The sequence below is a fragment of the Phlebotomus papatasi genome, chromosome 3 (assembly GCF_024763615.1).
Source record: "Phlebotomus papatasi isolate M1 chromosome 3, Ppap_2.1, whole genome shotgun sequence".
NCBI classification, from domain to species: Eukaryota; Metazoa; Arthropoda; class Insecta; order Diptera; family Psychodidae; genus Phlebotomus; species Phlebotomus papatasi.
Window position 1 is genome coordinate 38985327 of NC_077224.1, and position 16990 is coordinate 39002316.

At 35.2% G+C, this 16990-nt stretch overlaps 2 protein-coding genes across 4 annotated transcripts in view; both read right to left on the minus strand.

Moving 5' to 3' along the window:
• The window catches only part of LOC129805577 (uncharacterized), a 98169-nt gene extending 82742 nt beyond the window's left edge, over positions 1 to 15427 (minus strand). The window contains exons 1-2 of one of the 3 annotated variants that reach the window (XM_055853579.1): positions 2596 to 2643; positions 1627 to 2524 (exon numbers count right to left, since the gene is read on the minus strand). The gene's annotated coding sequence lies outside the window, so the exon portion shown is untranslated. Of the gene's footprint in view, positions 1 to 1626; positions 2566 to 2595; positions 2644 to 15361 lie in introns of those variants that run through there. The other 2 variants (XM_055853581.1, XM_055853580.1) reach the window with 2 other exon arrangements.
• On the minus strand, positions 15048 to 16903 carry LOC129805636 (DNA excision repair protein ERCC-1). Its single transcript, XM_055853677.1, has 3 exons — positions 16417 to 16903; positions 16184 to 16357; positions 15048 to 16056 (listed from the first exon to the last, which is right to left on the minus strand). The coding sequence occupies exons 1-3, from the start codon at positions 16843 to 16845 to the stop codon at positions 15871 to 15873; spliced, it is 789 nt and encodes a 262-aa protein (XP_055709652.1). The 5' UTR covers positions 16846 to 16903; the 3' UTR covers positions 15048 to 15870.
• Positions 16904 to 16990: the final 87 nt, after the last annotated feature.

Below are 16990 nucleotides of genomic sequence, written 5' to 3' on the forward strand. Positions count from 1 at the left end.
TGTGATTCTGCCCTAAGTCGTCAGTATGAATTCACAATCACTTTTAGACAATTTTACGAAATATATTTTTTCTGTCTACTAAAATTGCAGGTCAAACGGTTACAGATAGCGATTTTTGGTGTTTGGTGGCTTCGGTGCATCTCCTATAAGGCAACCATAGCATCATTAATATGAGGTTTTTCTTGTGTACCGCCTTATATTATTATACCTTGAAAATGTGTCGTTCGATTTCTTTTTGTTTTCTGACTTTTAGGATATTTTTAAGAATGTTGTTTAGGTGTATTATCAATTTTGGTAAGCGTCAGAGGGTGGGGCAGCTAAGAAAAAATTGATTCTTCCCAAAGCTGTCGGTTCAGAATCCAAGCCTTCCTCAGTGGTTAAATCTGTTCTCTTCTTGCTTTGTCATATGTCTCTTTGGTTCACAGGGCATAGGACCTGGGGCACTGCACTTTTCCTTTCTAGTTATTTTCTCAATTTTCTTAGTAGGTTTTGTTCTGTATGTCTTTTTTCTTGGTTTCTTTGTGAGACTACTGACTACTGATTATTGACTACTGAGTAGTCTCACAAAGAAACCAAGGAAAAAGACATACAGAACAAAACCTACTAAGAAAATTGGGAAAATAACTAGAAAGGAAAAGTGCAGTGACCCAGATCTTATGCCCTGTGATCCAAGGAACCATTATCATTATCATTATTCCTAGTTCCGGTATTTCAAGGTCAAAAGACAATCGGCTGTAGATAGCGTATATTTCTCGACCGATTGGGTTAAGTTTGGGCTCGTTGGAAATGTTTTAAAATTTCATCAGTCTGAAGTTGTTCCGATTGATTGTGAACCGGTAAGAAACCGATAATTAATTTTTGTCTGAAATCTATTTGCATTACTTTTAAGTAATTTTGAGCTATATAAGAGGTGTTTTATAAATCTGTTGAGCAAAAAAACACCTCTCTACTTGAGTAGGACCTTTCGTACTTTTGTAATATCGAAGTTACGAGTTCGAATATTCCGGGAATCTGGAATTAACGCTTTGGCATATCTATTTAGATATAATTTTAGAATTTTTCACTGTTTAGCAATCATTTTTAAATATGATATAAATCAAATTGATAGCAATAACAGTTTGATTTGCATTTAAATGGAAATTCATAGAAAAACCGTTTTAGATAAGATCATTTCAATAATGATATATCCAGAACTTCTAGAACTGTTTGTGGAAATTATGTAGAAATGTAAGAAATTGCCGTACCTTGACAATAAATATTGTGTCTATTTCCACGAACCATTAGTTATATAAAAGAAAATGACTAATTTGCGAAAGTAATATAATAAATTGCTATAATACTCTTTCAAAAATTGCCTTATTAAAAAACCACTCAGCCTAACTGGCTTTACCACAAACATTTTCTTTTCTCCTGTTGAATTAAACAGCAAAAGACGACATTTTTGTAAAAGTGCTAATAACTTTTGCAAATATTTAATCTAATTTCCGTGTTTTTTTTTCTTTCTGCAAAAAAAATCTCTAGTCATCAAAATACCCCATGAAAGGGGAATTTAATAAAGTAAAAATAAAACTTTCAGAAATGTTTTATATCTGAGGTGATGGGTATAAAAACGACAGTTTTGTCTACCTTTCTCTGTTGAAAACAATGGTTGATTGTCTGCTTCTTTTCCTCCTAAACTGATTCGCTGTCGTGCTGAGGAGTTCGATAAATTAGTTATCTATGTCTTCTAAAGTCCCATGTCACAACATCTTCAGTCTTTCCAATCAGTCTCTGAGGAGCAACAGGTCGTTCTGGCGCCAAATGCACTTTCCCGCGCTTTCAACACAAAACCAAACACAACAAATCCCTTTTGCACGAATCTCTTGGGCACTTTTGGGCTACTGGTTAAAAATCTGTGTCAGAGATCTTGGATCATTTGGTCACTTTCTACACTTTGGGGCAAAGCACTGTTGGGTCCGGATTCTGAGATATTCACACAACATACAACGTACGAAGGCCTCTTCCACCGACTCAATCTGGTAGACTGTCTCACCGCGCTGCCACGGAAGAGATCATCAGCCCGGGCTGTTGTTGTTGGAAGCCAAGATCCCGAGTTGGAGCCGAATGCTCTGTCGCTGGGTAAACCAACACACAAAATCACTTTGTTGGATATTTTCTTCTCTCTTGTATTTCACCTCAGTCTTTCCTTCTTTGTTGGCGATATTTCTCCGCATTTGGTGTCCTACTTATGTATTTGTGAGAGAGAAATTTTCCATCAACTTCTTTTTTAATGTTTCCAATGCTTCAACACCAACATAGGATTTTGCCGCCATTTCGAGATGTTTTTGCCCACAGCTACACAAACATCATTTCTTTACCTCATATGATGTCGTCACTCAATTTTGTGCCACATATTTGGCGCAATTGGTCCACCCAAAAGAAATTCTTTTAAATCACCATCCAATTTCCTCGAGTTATCGAAATCTCAAGATGAAATCTCTACCATACCACAAGAGCTTGACTGGAAGCAATTCCCTTCCAATTTCTATAAAACATCAATTAGAGTCTTTTAAGATTTTGACTGAAGATTAGGAAGGCTTCAAGAAAATTAATTACATTGTATGGCCAACGAGAGCATTACAGTAGAAGAGAACTCATTATTGGGACCGGGACCTTCTATATCTACATTTTTAAATCTCTCCTCCGCATTTTCAATAAATCTGTGGAGAATCTATGATGTGCTTGCCTTCTGGACAAATTGGTGCGACTGCTATGGAACACACTGCCCAAAAGTCTATCCAGTAAATCAAAGAAAAAAAACACCCGTGATGAGGTCAAAAATGGTCAAAATATTGTGGGAAGAGATACGAGAGAGATGTGGACACAGAAATTGGATCGATGTTATAGCGTCTTTGGCGCAAATGATTATAATTTTCTCTGAATAAATTAACCCTTTTATTCACTTATTATTTCTTTTCTTTCAAACGAATAAACACTAAAAGTATCCACGACTTGAGAATCCAAATATGTGTACCTATACCTAATCAGCCTAAGAAGCAAAAACTATAAATTATAATTGTCCAATATTTAAAATCTTGAAATTTTTAGCGGAGGGGGATGTAGTAAACTTACAAATTGAGGTATCTCTGCAAATGGACTTTTTCCTCCTATTTTTTTTAAAGGAAATTAAGACTTGTTATAATGTAATTTAGCTTCACAATGGGTTTGCAAAACTAAAGGGACAGATAATCCTAACCGGCTTATGTAGGTGAGATTCTTAACGTGAGCTAACTCGGAGTGCATGCAAATTCGATTTAGAGCTGAAGTTGGGGGACGCCATTCAGTTATCTTGAATAGAATTCGTGAAATTATACAAATTTTGTATTTAAACCAAAATATCAAGGATTTGGATGAACTGGCACAAAAGTGATATATGGGTGAAATGTAGACCAGAATATTCTCTATAATTTTCCCATAGAACATGATCTCATCGATTACTCAGAAGCCAAGATAAGCGAGGTTTTTTGTTTCTTAACTCGTTTTTTCATCCAGAGTTCCCCAAGTAGTCATTTGTTGAACTTCAACTATATCGAAGAATTGTTGTATTTTGCGGGACTTTCCATTTAAACCCCTATTTTAAGTGTCTTGGTGGAGTAGAGGCAGTCAAATTGGCATCTGAGTGATTTCAAAGCGTTATTATGGAAAAAATCAATTTTTTCACACTTAAACGGCAAAATCGGAGTGATAGCGTAGTCTGAGCGGAAAATGATGTATGGACGAAATGTAGAGACAAATGTGCTCTACAATTATGTCGAAGTAATCATCAAAATTGGTTCAGCTACAGTCGAGATAATTGAGGTTATGTGATATTGAAATTGGTTTTTCGACTGTGGCGCCCCTGGTGTTGGTCCCACGAAGTTCAAATATTCTAGAAAGTTGTAGCATTTGGTGAGATCTTTCGTTTAAGCCCTCATTCATCAAAATCGGTCACATAGAACCGGAGATATCATTTTTTGAATTTCGTGAACTTTGACCCCTCATATCTCCGGTTCTATTGAAATCACAGCGCACTTACGCACCATTTTGGAAACGTCCTAGACTGGACTATAACATACTAAAATTTCATTAACTTGCACAATGCCGTTTTTGAGAAAAATGACTTTGAATTTCGATGAATTTTGACGCTATCACAGCGCCACCTATGGTGACTTTTTGAACTTCCATCTGAAAGTGCTCATCGAGACGAAACCAAAAAGGTAAAATTTATGTCGCTGTGTTAATTAGAACCGGAGATAGAGGCCGGTCAATGTTCGAACTTTGACCCTTTATAGCTCGGGTCAGGGGTTATGGATCGACTTAAGGTTTTTTTTGTTTGATAGGTATAATCAACGGCTACAACATACTAAAATTTCAGCCCGATTGCATAAGGAATTTTTGAGTTATTTAACTTTTAAGATTTAAAAATTTTCTTTTTAATAATAGCGCCCCTAGTGGTGGTTTTATGAACTTGCGATGTTAGAAGGGGAAGTGGCATTTCACAAGAGCTTTCCAAAAAGCCCTCATTTTTTAAATTCTGACAATTAGAACCGGAGTTATGGCCATTTTAAGAAAATTTTTTTGGACCCTTATAGCTAGGGTCAGGGGGGTCGGGGGACCTCAAGTTTGGTACTGATGGAAAGCTCTAAGGCCCAGCTATAACATACTAAAATTTGAGCCCGCTGAATGCCATAGGGGCGGAGATATTGAGAAAACAAAAAAAGGGGGGTCTTCAAAATGGCGGAAGGAGGGGTGGGGGGTGGGGGGTCAATGCACCATGTTGCAATTTTCATACGATATTTAACCTTTGCCGAAAACCGCAAGTCGATATCTTTTTTAGTTTAGGAGCTATTAAGCTCCAAAGAGCGGCCGGACGGCCGGCCGGACGGCCGGCCGGCCGGGAACGTAACTTAGCCCCCCATATATTCGTGATCAGGAAGTGGCGAAACACATTTTGGCCAAGTTTGAGGTCGATCGGACGACATGAAATTTTGTTAGGATTATAGTAGGTGAGATTGTTAAGAATCTCACCTAATAACATCACGGTAAGGTTAAGTTTCGTTTAAAAATAGGAGAAAAAGCTCATTTTTAAAGCTGCCGAAGCTGCCCCAAATCAAAGGTACCCCCCATTTCACCCTAAAATGAAACTCAATTAAACATTGCTTATTGGAGTTAAAAACCTTAAGATCTGGAATGGGGATTAATCTTTCCATTAAACGTTGATTTGTAGAATTAATAAACGGTGTATAGTCCAAAAGCAAAATAAGGCCACCATTATAATTTATTAATAATCTTTACTTGAAATGGTCAAAAAAAATTTAAAGTTTTGTCGGCAGTCTTATTCTTTATGAGAAAAAGGATTTGGTTAATTATGGAACTTGATTTTGTGAGACACGGTTTTTAGACGCACGATTTAGCCGTATGGCTTAATTTCTTTAATATCTTATAAGGCGATATTGGAGAAAATTTTGACTTAGGATTGGATATTAAGTCCAAATCGTCGATTAGATTTTGAACAACCACTAAAATTACTTGTTATTGAAGATTTCGTTAAATTTAGGAACTTTGGGCTAAACTTCTATAGTCTGAAACCCATGATACAGTCAAAATTTAAAACATACGCATCGTAAAAAAACTGATAATTAAGAAGATACCAGAGAGCACACAAAATCTTTTAGGGCTTTCTCAACAAGCCATAGAGTCTATTTTTCAAGGGATCAAGCATTTTTTCAGGATCGCGAAAAGTGAAGAGGATTGCTATAGAGGAGAAATCTATAAATATAAATAATACAGTTTTAGAACAAGTCCAGATAACAACTCAACAAGGAAACTCAACAAGGTTTTGGAAGCCTTTAGTCGCGGTTTCACTTACACTGTTTGTCTCCAATTAGAAAATTTCCCTTGTCTCCATTTGGATTAATTTGTTTCCAATAGAAGCATTTTACGCTCGCGTATTTTTCTTGTATTTAAGAAGTTTTCAAATTATATCTAAAGAATTTTCACTAAACAGTAGTAACATTCCAGAAGAGTCAAGGAGCAAATTTATGTAATTCTCTTCAGAAAAAATATGAACTTAAAGTGTTGAATCTTCTGTCAAAGTTAAAGCGTCTGGAAATGGTTTTGAATTAGGACATTTACAGTCTAAAAATAAAAATCAGTGGTCGGTGCTACCCCATGTTCGGAGATGGAACAGTTTCCCTATATTTCTGCGATATATGTTGAAACGAACAAAGCAATATTACCAAAAGAAGTATACAATTCAAAATTCTGCTTGAGATTGGGAATTGTCCTTGACTCCAGGAGATGAATTCCGTAATTGTCTAACATTGTTATAATGACAAATTTAGAATTTTTTATGTGGTAAATTCGGCGAAAATATTCGAAAATGTGGCTTATATGGGTTATATCAATAATTGAGAAGTTCATAGAGCTACTTGTAAGAACCATTCAATACTACCCGGCATTTAATCTTGTCCTGCTCCCGAATTTTGAACCAAGAAACTTTGTCATGGCATTGTCATATTGTTACAGATTTCCGCTACAGGCCATATGAACTAATCATGTTCCGAAGAAGGCAATCAGAATACGCCAATTATTGAAATTACAGTCAAGGTCCATGATCCACCAAACTGCTCTCACAGACTGAGATTATATCTTGACAAGATCGTGTGTGGATTAAAGAAGGTTCAAAGCCCAAGTAGACTCAGGATGATCCTTGAGAATATTTTTAGCCTGTGAAATTTGGTTGTAAAGATTTATCCCAAACTGTCATACATGAGAGCTTAGGATATATGACAATTTGAGATAAATTCTTGATGTCAAATTCAACAGGCTAAATATTCTCAAAGATCAGTCTGAATATAATTTAGGCCGTTAGACTTAAAATAAGACAAAAATGAAACAGAAGCAATTTAGGAAAAATATTTTAAAGTGTACTGCAAAAAAAACTTTTCCAACTAGTTTTCTAGTTTCCGTATTGACCATGTTATTGACAATAAATCAAATCCCAAAATAATTGACTTTAGCCTACTCTTGTCCTATTGGAGTCTTCCGATCTGAAGCTCATTAGCCATATCAGTTTACTTTCCATAATTTTAAAATATAGCCGAGCTTTTTGAAAACAACAACTTAGACTTAGAATATTAGACAAAGCAATTAGGGTAGAGTAAGTTTAAGCTTTAAAAACTTTGAAATTCTCATCAAATTAAAATCAATTGTTGTATGCTTTGAAAGCAATACCTATATAGCTAGAAGACTTATCCAGAATTTTTGTGAATCTCATTGAAAATTTATTTTAAAAAGAATTTGCAATCAAATAAGAGATGTAATGACTCGTTAAAATGTTAAAATTAAATGCGTTTAAAAGTTATACTTAATCATAGTTTAGGGTAAGTGTGCCAAATTTCGGCCAGCTTGCAATTCCGGCCACCTATTTTGTTCCTCAAATTTCCATGAATTTTTAAGTTTTCACATACTCTAAAGATTATACAATACAAATTAATAACAAAAAATGTGGCTTCGACAAACAAGATGACGTGAAAAAGACATTGGAAGAATTCCCGAAGGGCTAGGAACTATGAGAATGAAGGTGGCCGAAATAGGGCACCAAAGCTATGTCCACATTTTAATTAATTTTAAAATGAATTAAGAATGGTTTTAGAGTAAATAAAGACGATAAACTGTCTACAAGGTTCCAAGCAATATTCCTTAAGAAGAATTAATAAAAAAAATCATTTTGTTTTAAAAATATTACATTTCAAACTTGAGACTTTGGCGCTTGCATGCAACTATGCCGAAATTTGGCACACTTACCCGAAATGTGCCAAATTTCGGCATAGTTGCATGCAAGCTCCACAGCCTCAAGTTTGAAATGTAATATTATTAATACAAATTGAACATTTTCTTTACTTTTTTATAAGAAGTGTCGCTTGAAACCTTGTAGACAGTTTATCGTCTTTATTTTCTCTAAAATCATCCTTAATACATTTTAAAATGAATAAAAATGTAGACATAGCATTGATGGTCTATTCCGGCCACCTTCATTCTCATAGTTCTTTGCCCTTCCGGAATTCTTCCAATGCCTTTTTCAGATCACCTTGCTCGTCGAAGCGACATTTTTTTGTTATTTTTTGCATTGTATAATCACTTCTGCAAAAACTAAAAATTCATGGAAATTTGAGGAACAAAAAATGTGGGCGAAATTGCAAGCTGGCCGGTACTTGGTACATTTGCCCTAAATGTTGGTTTATTTAAGCTGGTTAAAAAGTGCTTACATGGCCAAAAAGGCTTACTCCACCATAATCATCGACAAGTTCAATGATCCTGCTTGTTTTTTAGAAATTTAAAAAAAAAATCGGAAATGAGGTTAAACGGGTTAAACCTTCAGTCTAAAGATCGTCTTACGCATCCTAAGTAATTTATTTTAAAATTAAATATGCATTGTGAAAATTTAAATTGTGTTCCACCTTACAATTTGAGAAATATCTACGATTTATAATTAATGCGTTCACAGTTTCACCTAATGAGAAAATTTATTTCTGTTAAATGGAAATCAATATATTTTAAGAAAAATTTGAAAAGAATTTTCTCAACGGTAAAACTGTGAACAGCACTTCAATCTCTCAAACTGAAATCTACTAAACGGAATATTAAGCGACAGCCAATAAAAATATCAACAATGGGTTTTTCTTTGTATTTAATTAGAATAAGATTTTTTTTTAATCAAATCTTTAGATTCGTATGACAATTGTGTGGACAATAAATTGAATTTAATTAAATTGAATTTTCTTGTCATCTTCAAAGGGTTAATGATTATAATAAATTTTTTTCTCCCTTTGCCACGTCCCTCGCACACCTCACACAAGTGTTTATTTTATTTTCGGCATTTATCCAGCTATGTGGATTAGCATGTTTAACCGGTTGATGAAGAGGTGGAACCTCGCTGAAGAAGGCCAGAGATTCCACTGTAATCCGCGGCTGGAGAGCGCGAAAAAAAGGGGCCGCTCGCATAGCTCAGATCAGCACCGTGATCATCTTCGCGCACTTCGCCGTGTGCGTCTCAACTCTTAATTACAACCACCAAGTGCAAATCCCTTTCAATTAAAAATTTATAGTTCAACCACTCTTTATACTGAGATTGATATGACACACGCGAATTCTAAATGACTTGATCTAATGATCACGTCCCATGTAAACCGAGAAATTGTGCAACTTCCTGATAATGCCACGCAACTCCATTGCAACTCGTCAATCAACCTCTCGCACCTCAATCGCTTTTCACGAAAAAAAAAATTTCCAATTACTCCCAATAGAATCATATTCATCCTGCCATGAATAAAACATGCACTTCTAACATCAATCAGAAATGCACAGAGGAAGCCTCGTTCTTTACCTCTTTTATGCTTCAAGCCAGGAGCTTTTCATAGTACTATTTACTCCCCCCAACTCCTCAAAATGTAACATTAATAATACAATAGGGGAAGTGCTTATAATTTTGGACAGTCTGCATATAAGCATCGATATCCTAAGTTTGAAGTGCCATATTTTCAATACTAATTGACTTTTCTTGTTACTCTCTTTTCAGAAGGATTGTTTAGAAACTTGGCAAGCTATTTATCATCTTATTTTTACTAAAATTAGTTTTAATACGTTTAAAAATGAATTGATATGTAGAGGTGAATTTGACTCTTATTTTGGACAACTTGGTTATTAATTTTTACAACTTGTCTGTAAATTTGGACAGATAATCCGCCTCAACAGGATGCCCATTGTTCTTCATTTCAAGAACCAATCTTACCAAGTCCTCTTCCTGGTCATGTAAGGGAAACGTGGAATGTCACAAGAAGCCCAGAAACTTTCCATATCATTCATTAAAGTGAGTTGACTTCGGTACTCCAAGTACGTGCGGATTCGCTCATTCCCTGCCCTTTCCGGGAGCCTTTCAAGGCATTTCTCACTGCATCTCTTTCGTAGAGATAATGCTCCTTCATTTCTCCAGGCATTTGTCCAACCTAGTCATCACAAAAGCTAAAACTTCACGAAATTTCGTGAGAAAAACACCTGTCCAAAATAAGAATCATCACCTCACTGGTGAATGTCTTAAAAAATTTCCCATTTTTCACACGAAAAATATAATTCACAAGGCAAATCTCACTTCAGGTCAAATGTACAAATCATCAGTAACGTGAATCAACACAATATTCAATGAATATTCAATAATATCACTCAAAAACAGCGAACAAACTTTGTTAGTACTTCACCAAAACTAAATAAGACTGAAGTAAGCCACGAAGTTCTGTCATATTTCTCGTAAGCAATTGCTCACACTGAATTTTCAACAAAGCAATTTCAACTCAAATCATATTCAAATTTTAACGTATTTAGTATTAAAATATTCCAAAAAGAACAAATATTTAGATAGTATTCATTATTCATCAAATATTGGAATAAAAATCCATCATTTTAATCAATTTATTTTTAGTGTCCAATTTTATCCTCAAAGTGTCCAAAATAAGAAACTGGACAAAATTAGAAGCATTTCCCCTATATTGATTTGAAAAGAGACAGAGAGTTACGAAAAAAAAATCAGAGAACGAGTTTTGCACCAACTAACGAGTCTCCGCCAACCAGCAAAAAGAGACGCGAAAAACCAGCTTTGAGGCTATGCAAACATCGGATTGGTTGCTCGTGTCTCAAGTCTTTCGCAATGGACTTCGAGCAATTCATTTGGACGTGGATTACTTTTTTATTCCTTCAGCTTCACACTCTATGTCATGACGATTGCCCCTTTAACTCTGATCTCGATTTAAAAAAGGAGTGTTTCTGATTAGAGTGGTTGACCAAATGTTTCAGTTTTGGGCGATCTGTTTTGGATTTGGAGATGGAAAGGTTTTACTGATGTCTCATTGTCCTTAGAATTTTTTTTTTAAGATTTACCAAGAGGATAATCCCCGGCGCTAAGGCATTAGACTCTTTTCCTGGAAAAATTATCAGTAAATTCCCCATCTTGAGCTTAAAGAGTTTTGAAGACATCTGAACAGATTTTAATGAATTTTAAGAAAGGAATTACTTAGAACCTCTTGGTAATAGTAAGCTAATAAGAGCTGAGGGTATGCCTGCAGGACTTTTTGATAAGTATTTAGAATTTAGATCAAAAATATTTTATAAATCTATTAAGGAATAAATTAAAAATCCTACAAAATTTTCCCATTATATTTTAGTTTGGATTTATTGTTAGAATCTCATAATCAAATGGGTTCTTATGCTTGCTTTTACTGATGTCAATGCATTGAACTATTTCTAGATGAATAAATAAAAATCCTTTTATAAAAAAAAATCTTGGATAATCGTTGATGGGTTATCGAAATACTGAATCGCTTACTAAATGTACAAAACACAGAAAATAATAATACTATTATATTAAAAAAAAATCTAAACAACATTGGCATATTAATTATTGTAATCTAACACAAATTTTATCTAAATACGTAAATTCTAATAAATCTAAAACATCAGTTTTGTTCTGTGAGAAAAGTAAAAACCGAACAGAAATTTCTTTAAACTGGGAAGAGTGTTTGCTCCAGACACTGATAAGAGCTTGGAGTTGGAGTCAAAGAATTGCTCTTTCCCTCAGAATTATCCCGTCTTTCCGGAAATATCGGATCCCACAACATTATACGTTTTTACGATTCTACTACGAACTTCATTTTTAATTAAAAATTACTTTTTAACAATCTGCTGCAGACGATCAAAAACTTTAATTTTAAATCAGTAACTGAATGTCGGGAAAAATCAAGCAAGTTCGAAATTCGATAAGCTTCCAAGATAAAAGTAATCAACACCTTAAATTTGTACAATGCGCATACAATTTAATGATCCTTCAAAGAAACAATTAAGTTTTTTGTCGCCTTTTTATTTATTTTTCTTACAGAATATATATAAATTTTGATCAACGTATTATTCAGAATTTATGCAACAGTTTTTCAAGAATAATTTAAATCTGTCAAATAAGAATTCCTTAGTGATTTAGATAGAACTTTCCAAAGACGCTTCTAGACGCAAAATATCGTAAAAATCTGCACTTATGGGGAAGTGGGGCACCTTTGAAATTGGGATTTTTCTCCTATGTTTAAGTGTAACTGAGCCATATTATAATATAACTTAGGGCCTTGACAGACCTGAGGATTAGCCGAGAGATGGCTTGGCGTAATTATATTCGAAATATATAATAGTTAGACTTCATTTCCATCATTTTACACTAAGTCCTATCTCGGCTTAAATCGTAAGTGTGTGTAGGGCATTAGCTTCTAAATCTGTTTGGACACCTAAATTATATAACGGTATTATTTAGTGGTTCTAATTCTAAACCATTAAATTAAATTAAAAAAAAATATGAATAAATGCAATAAATTTTTCAAAAGCGCATTTCTCAATCGAATGAGTTGGGCTCGTTGGAAAGGTTTTGGAATTTCTGACAAATCTGAACGAGTTCCAGTCAGTTATAAATCGGTTATGAATCGGTAATGAACCACTTCATGACTGATAACTAAATTTTTATCCTAAATTCAATTATATTATTCCTACACTGAGAACAAAAGGGGGTGCGATTAACTTTTTTTCTCATAATTTTAACATTTTTTAGGTGTAAAAATATATCAACATTTTTTAGTGTTAATTTTACACCTTTCTAAGGGTAAAATTAACATGAAAAAGCGTAACTTTAACCCCTAATACACCTAAAAAGCATAATATTTACACCGATTTCGGATCAATAATGCAGAGTAAAATTAACATTTCAGGAATGTTATTTTGACCTTTACGGATTTCTCTCAGTGTAAGGTAATTTTGGGAATATTTTGAGTGATTTCTAAATCGGTTGTGAACCGGCAATAAACCGGTTATGAACTGATAAGTATTTTTTGTTCGAAAATCAATTTTTATCATTCTTAAAACTATTTTGTGGGATTTTTTGAGTGATTTATGAATCGGTTGAAATCGTATGCAAAGTATAGAATCTAAATCTAAGTCACGAGTTCTATCACTTCGCAAAGCCTGAGGCGCTTTGCTTCCCCTTTTGCTCGATTTAGCAAAATTCCACGGATTTTTTTCTCGATTCTTTGATTAACTTGAACTACAAGACACGGTTAGAAATGATGAATCATTCCTAATAACACTTTTTCAAGGTCAAAAATTAAAAAGCCTCTAGAGAGAGTATTTCTCACCCAACTGGTATCATGTTTGGCTCCTTGGAAAGGTGTTGGAATTCCTTACAAAACCGATTCCAACCGGTTAAAATTCGATAATGAACCGATTATATATGGATATGTAATTTTTGTGCGAAAATTAGTCGAGTTACAGCTATGCTATTTTGAGAGAACTTTTGAGCGATTCAATCGGTTTATTCGCTTCAATAGATTGTGAATCGATGAACGGTAAATGACGCGAAAGTACTTTTGTAGTTTAGCATCTAAGTCACTTTTTTCGAACCATCTTGAATATTTATCATTAACACCGTCTTCAGACAAGTGATTTAGCCTAATTTCCGAAGGTCTCAAAATCCTAAATAGCAACAAATTTAATTTGTTCTTTCGATAATAGATTAATTCCCATTAATAGTCCATTTCTAAGTGAAAATTTTACAAAAAATTTCCACTGATAAAAAATTAGAGAACTTTAAGCCTTATGGCTAAGCCTTAAGTCTGAAGCCCGTATAAGGGTTCATTTTCTAAATCTTTATGATTTTTTGCCGACTACATTCAATTTGGCTTTTTTTTTTAATTTAATTGGATTTTGTTCAAGTTGAAACGGGATCCAGAAGGCTCGCAATAATTCTGGTTTATTCAGGATTACGCTGTTTGTCCGTCTGTTCGTCCGGCTGTCGCTAGCTCTAGAGGCCAAACGGTAAGAGATAGCGACTTGGGACCTTCGGGGAATCCCCCCATAAGTCGACCCAAGGATCGTTAACATGCCTCTCATTGTCCCCCCACCCCTCCCCTTTCCCTACAAAACTGATTTTTTCATTGTTGGATATGTTTTAGAGATTACCCAGACGGACATTTCGTCCTTATGGCCTCTACACATTGGGAGAAGTTTTCGTCAAAAAATGCATTTTTGAAAGAAATTGCCTGTAATTCTGTAGGTGGAAATGTCAAAATTCTATCAAAAATGCAATTTTTGACGAAAATTGATCCCAATGTGTAGAGGCCTTTAGACGAAAATACCGTTGAATCATTCCTAATAAAGGTTTTACAAGGTCAAAGATTAAAAAGACACTAGAGAGCACATTTATCAAGCGAATGGGGTCATGTTTGGGCTTGTTGGAAAGGTCTTGGAATTTTCGACAAAACTGAACCGGTTCCAATCGGTTTTGAATCGGTAATGAACCGGTTCATAACCGATAAATAATTTTTATACGAAATTTAATTAAATTACTCCTGAGGTGTATTTTGGGAAATATTTTGAGTGATTTATAAGTCGGTTCAAATCAGTTGTGTACCGGTAATGAACCGATTATTTACCGATAAGTAATTTTTATTCGAATACAATTTTTATTACTCTTTGAAATATTTTGTGGAATCTATTGAGTGATTTATGAATCGATTCAAATCGGTTGAGTACCGGTAAACGGTAAATGATGCGAAAGTACTTTTGAGGTGTTATATTATCTAGACGGGCTTCAGACCTAAGGCTTAGCCATTTGGCTTAAGTTCTCTAATTCCTTATCAGGCACGATTTTTTAGGAAATTGTTGTTTAGAATTGGATATTAAGGACAAATGATCCATTAGATTTTTAAAAATCAATAAAATTGCTTCTTATTTAGATTTTTGAGACCTTCGGGAACTGGGCTAAACCTCCAGTCTGAAGCCGGCATAAGTCACGAGTTCGAACATTTCGCAAAGCCTGGGATGCTTTGCCACCCCTTTTCTTGCATTTTAAGAAGTTTTTCAAGATCTTTTTCGGCGAATTTTGATAAAATAATTATTAATCTAATTATTCTTCGAGGTTAAAAAAAAATGCATTGAATACAAAAAGGTGAAATTTTGTAATTTTAATTTTACTGATTTCCTAAAAAACATGTTTCATGTTTCACATTCAATGTTTCATGAATTTTCAACAATGCCTTTGTCGCCTTTTCATTAAAATTAATGCAGAAATATTATTATTTTCCATTATTGCTTATTTCAGTTGAATTTTGGACATTTTGAGACAAAAGCCCATTGTAGAAATGTTGAAGAATAAGAATTGGAAGCAGCATGTGGTATAAATAAATTCTTGAGCATGTCAGTAGCAAAAGAAAACAAGTAGAAAATTGATGTTATTAGATATGAAATTCAATAAATTACCTACCTTTCAGAGTTCCCTTAGCCAATAACCCCCAATTTCGTCTTGGCATTGCAGCATGAGACGCACTCGCGAGATCTACTTTTTATTGTAATACCTTCGGATTTGACTTAAATCATTCGTTATTTCTCTTTCACCTCCCATTCTCCTTGCATTTTCCATCATCAATATCTCCCAGTGCTTCGTGCCTAAGTACGTGGACAGGACAAAGGGAAGAATCATTGACCGATGCTCTTAGTCTGGTGGTCACTTAAAAAATCACTCTTGAGCTTCCTGTAGTCAATTCAAATGTCTTTTGTTCACCTCAACCCACCCCCCGCCTGCTTAAATTAAACATGACATCAGCAATCTTTTTTTCAAGATTGCCCATTGCTCTCCCAACTCATTTTCTGCACAGAGTGTACTCTTAACAATTGCCGCCAATCAATGGCTCGTGCATCTCGCGAAAGGGACTCTTAATCCATTCTCTTTTGTGCACATCTTGAAGTAATTTATTGAGACTGTCACGCTGATCATCAATTGCAGAAGGGCTCGTGGAATAATTTGTAGAGTTTCTTGGCTTTGCGCGGACCGAGTCCTGGGCAGCTGACAAGACGCTCCTCGGAACTCTTCATGATATTCTCGAGTGTCCCGAAGTTTTGCAGCAGGGTCATTGAATCGGTTTTATTTATGTGCTTTATGCTACTTAGGGCAGTCAGAAGCTGAAAATTGAAATTTGCATACATTCAGGCGATTTGCCCTTACAGCTCAGGGAAAAAATTATCGTCACACTCTCCATTTAAAAACTCATACAGAAATTGTTCAAATGTTTTTAGGTAGGAACTGTACCTTGGTATGAGGATCATCTGCCGGACGCTCTTTGATCCAATCCGACGAACGATTCTCAAACATTTTGTATGATTCTATGATCTTGCCTGCTTCTTCTGGAGACCATGCCAACATGAGGGTCAGATCCGTGAGCAAGCAAACTCTGGTGATGTTCTTGAGGGCTCCATGCGGTTCCTAAAAGAACATATCTTCTGTCAGAGTAATTTTTTTCCAAAATGCAATAGCTTTCTTACTCTGAGATCCACTTGGGCGAGTAAAACCCTCAACTGAAACATATTTCCCAGCTTCTTGATCCTTCCATGGATGTAATCCGGATTGAGATTGTGATACTTCAGGGACAGGAATAGAACACACGAAGTCCGCCCGACAATGTAGTCCGGAACTATGTCATCATATTCCCAGGGCACATTGACAATACTCCTGAGCAGAGGATTACCTCTCTGCTTCGGATGGACCAGGATACAGTGATTTTTGTTGACTACATTAGCCTTAACCTCAATTTTCTCCTTTGGCGCCGCAGGAGCCTGTGATGGTCCAGGAACATTCACATCCTCTTGACGTTCCTGACTTAGTTTTGCCACTTTAGGATCTGTTGGGGCATCCACTTGCAGGAGTTCAGCATCAAAGGAATCATCCAACAGAGCATTATCCACAGAATCCATGAGAAAACAGCAATTTCACAAGAAAAAATAAACACAAAACTCTCCAATCAACCACAGAGCCACCTAGTGGAAATAACATCCAAACAATTTTCGCGGGAAGTGTAGACCTTGCCAAAAAGCATTCAAAATAAAAACGTTAACTTTT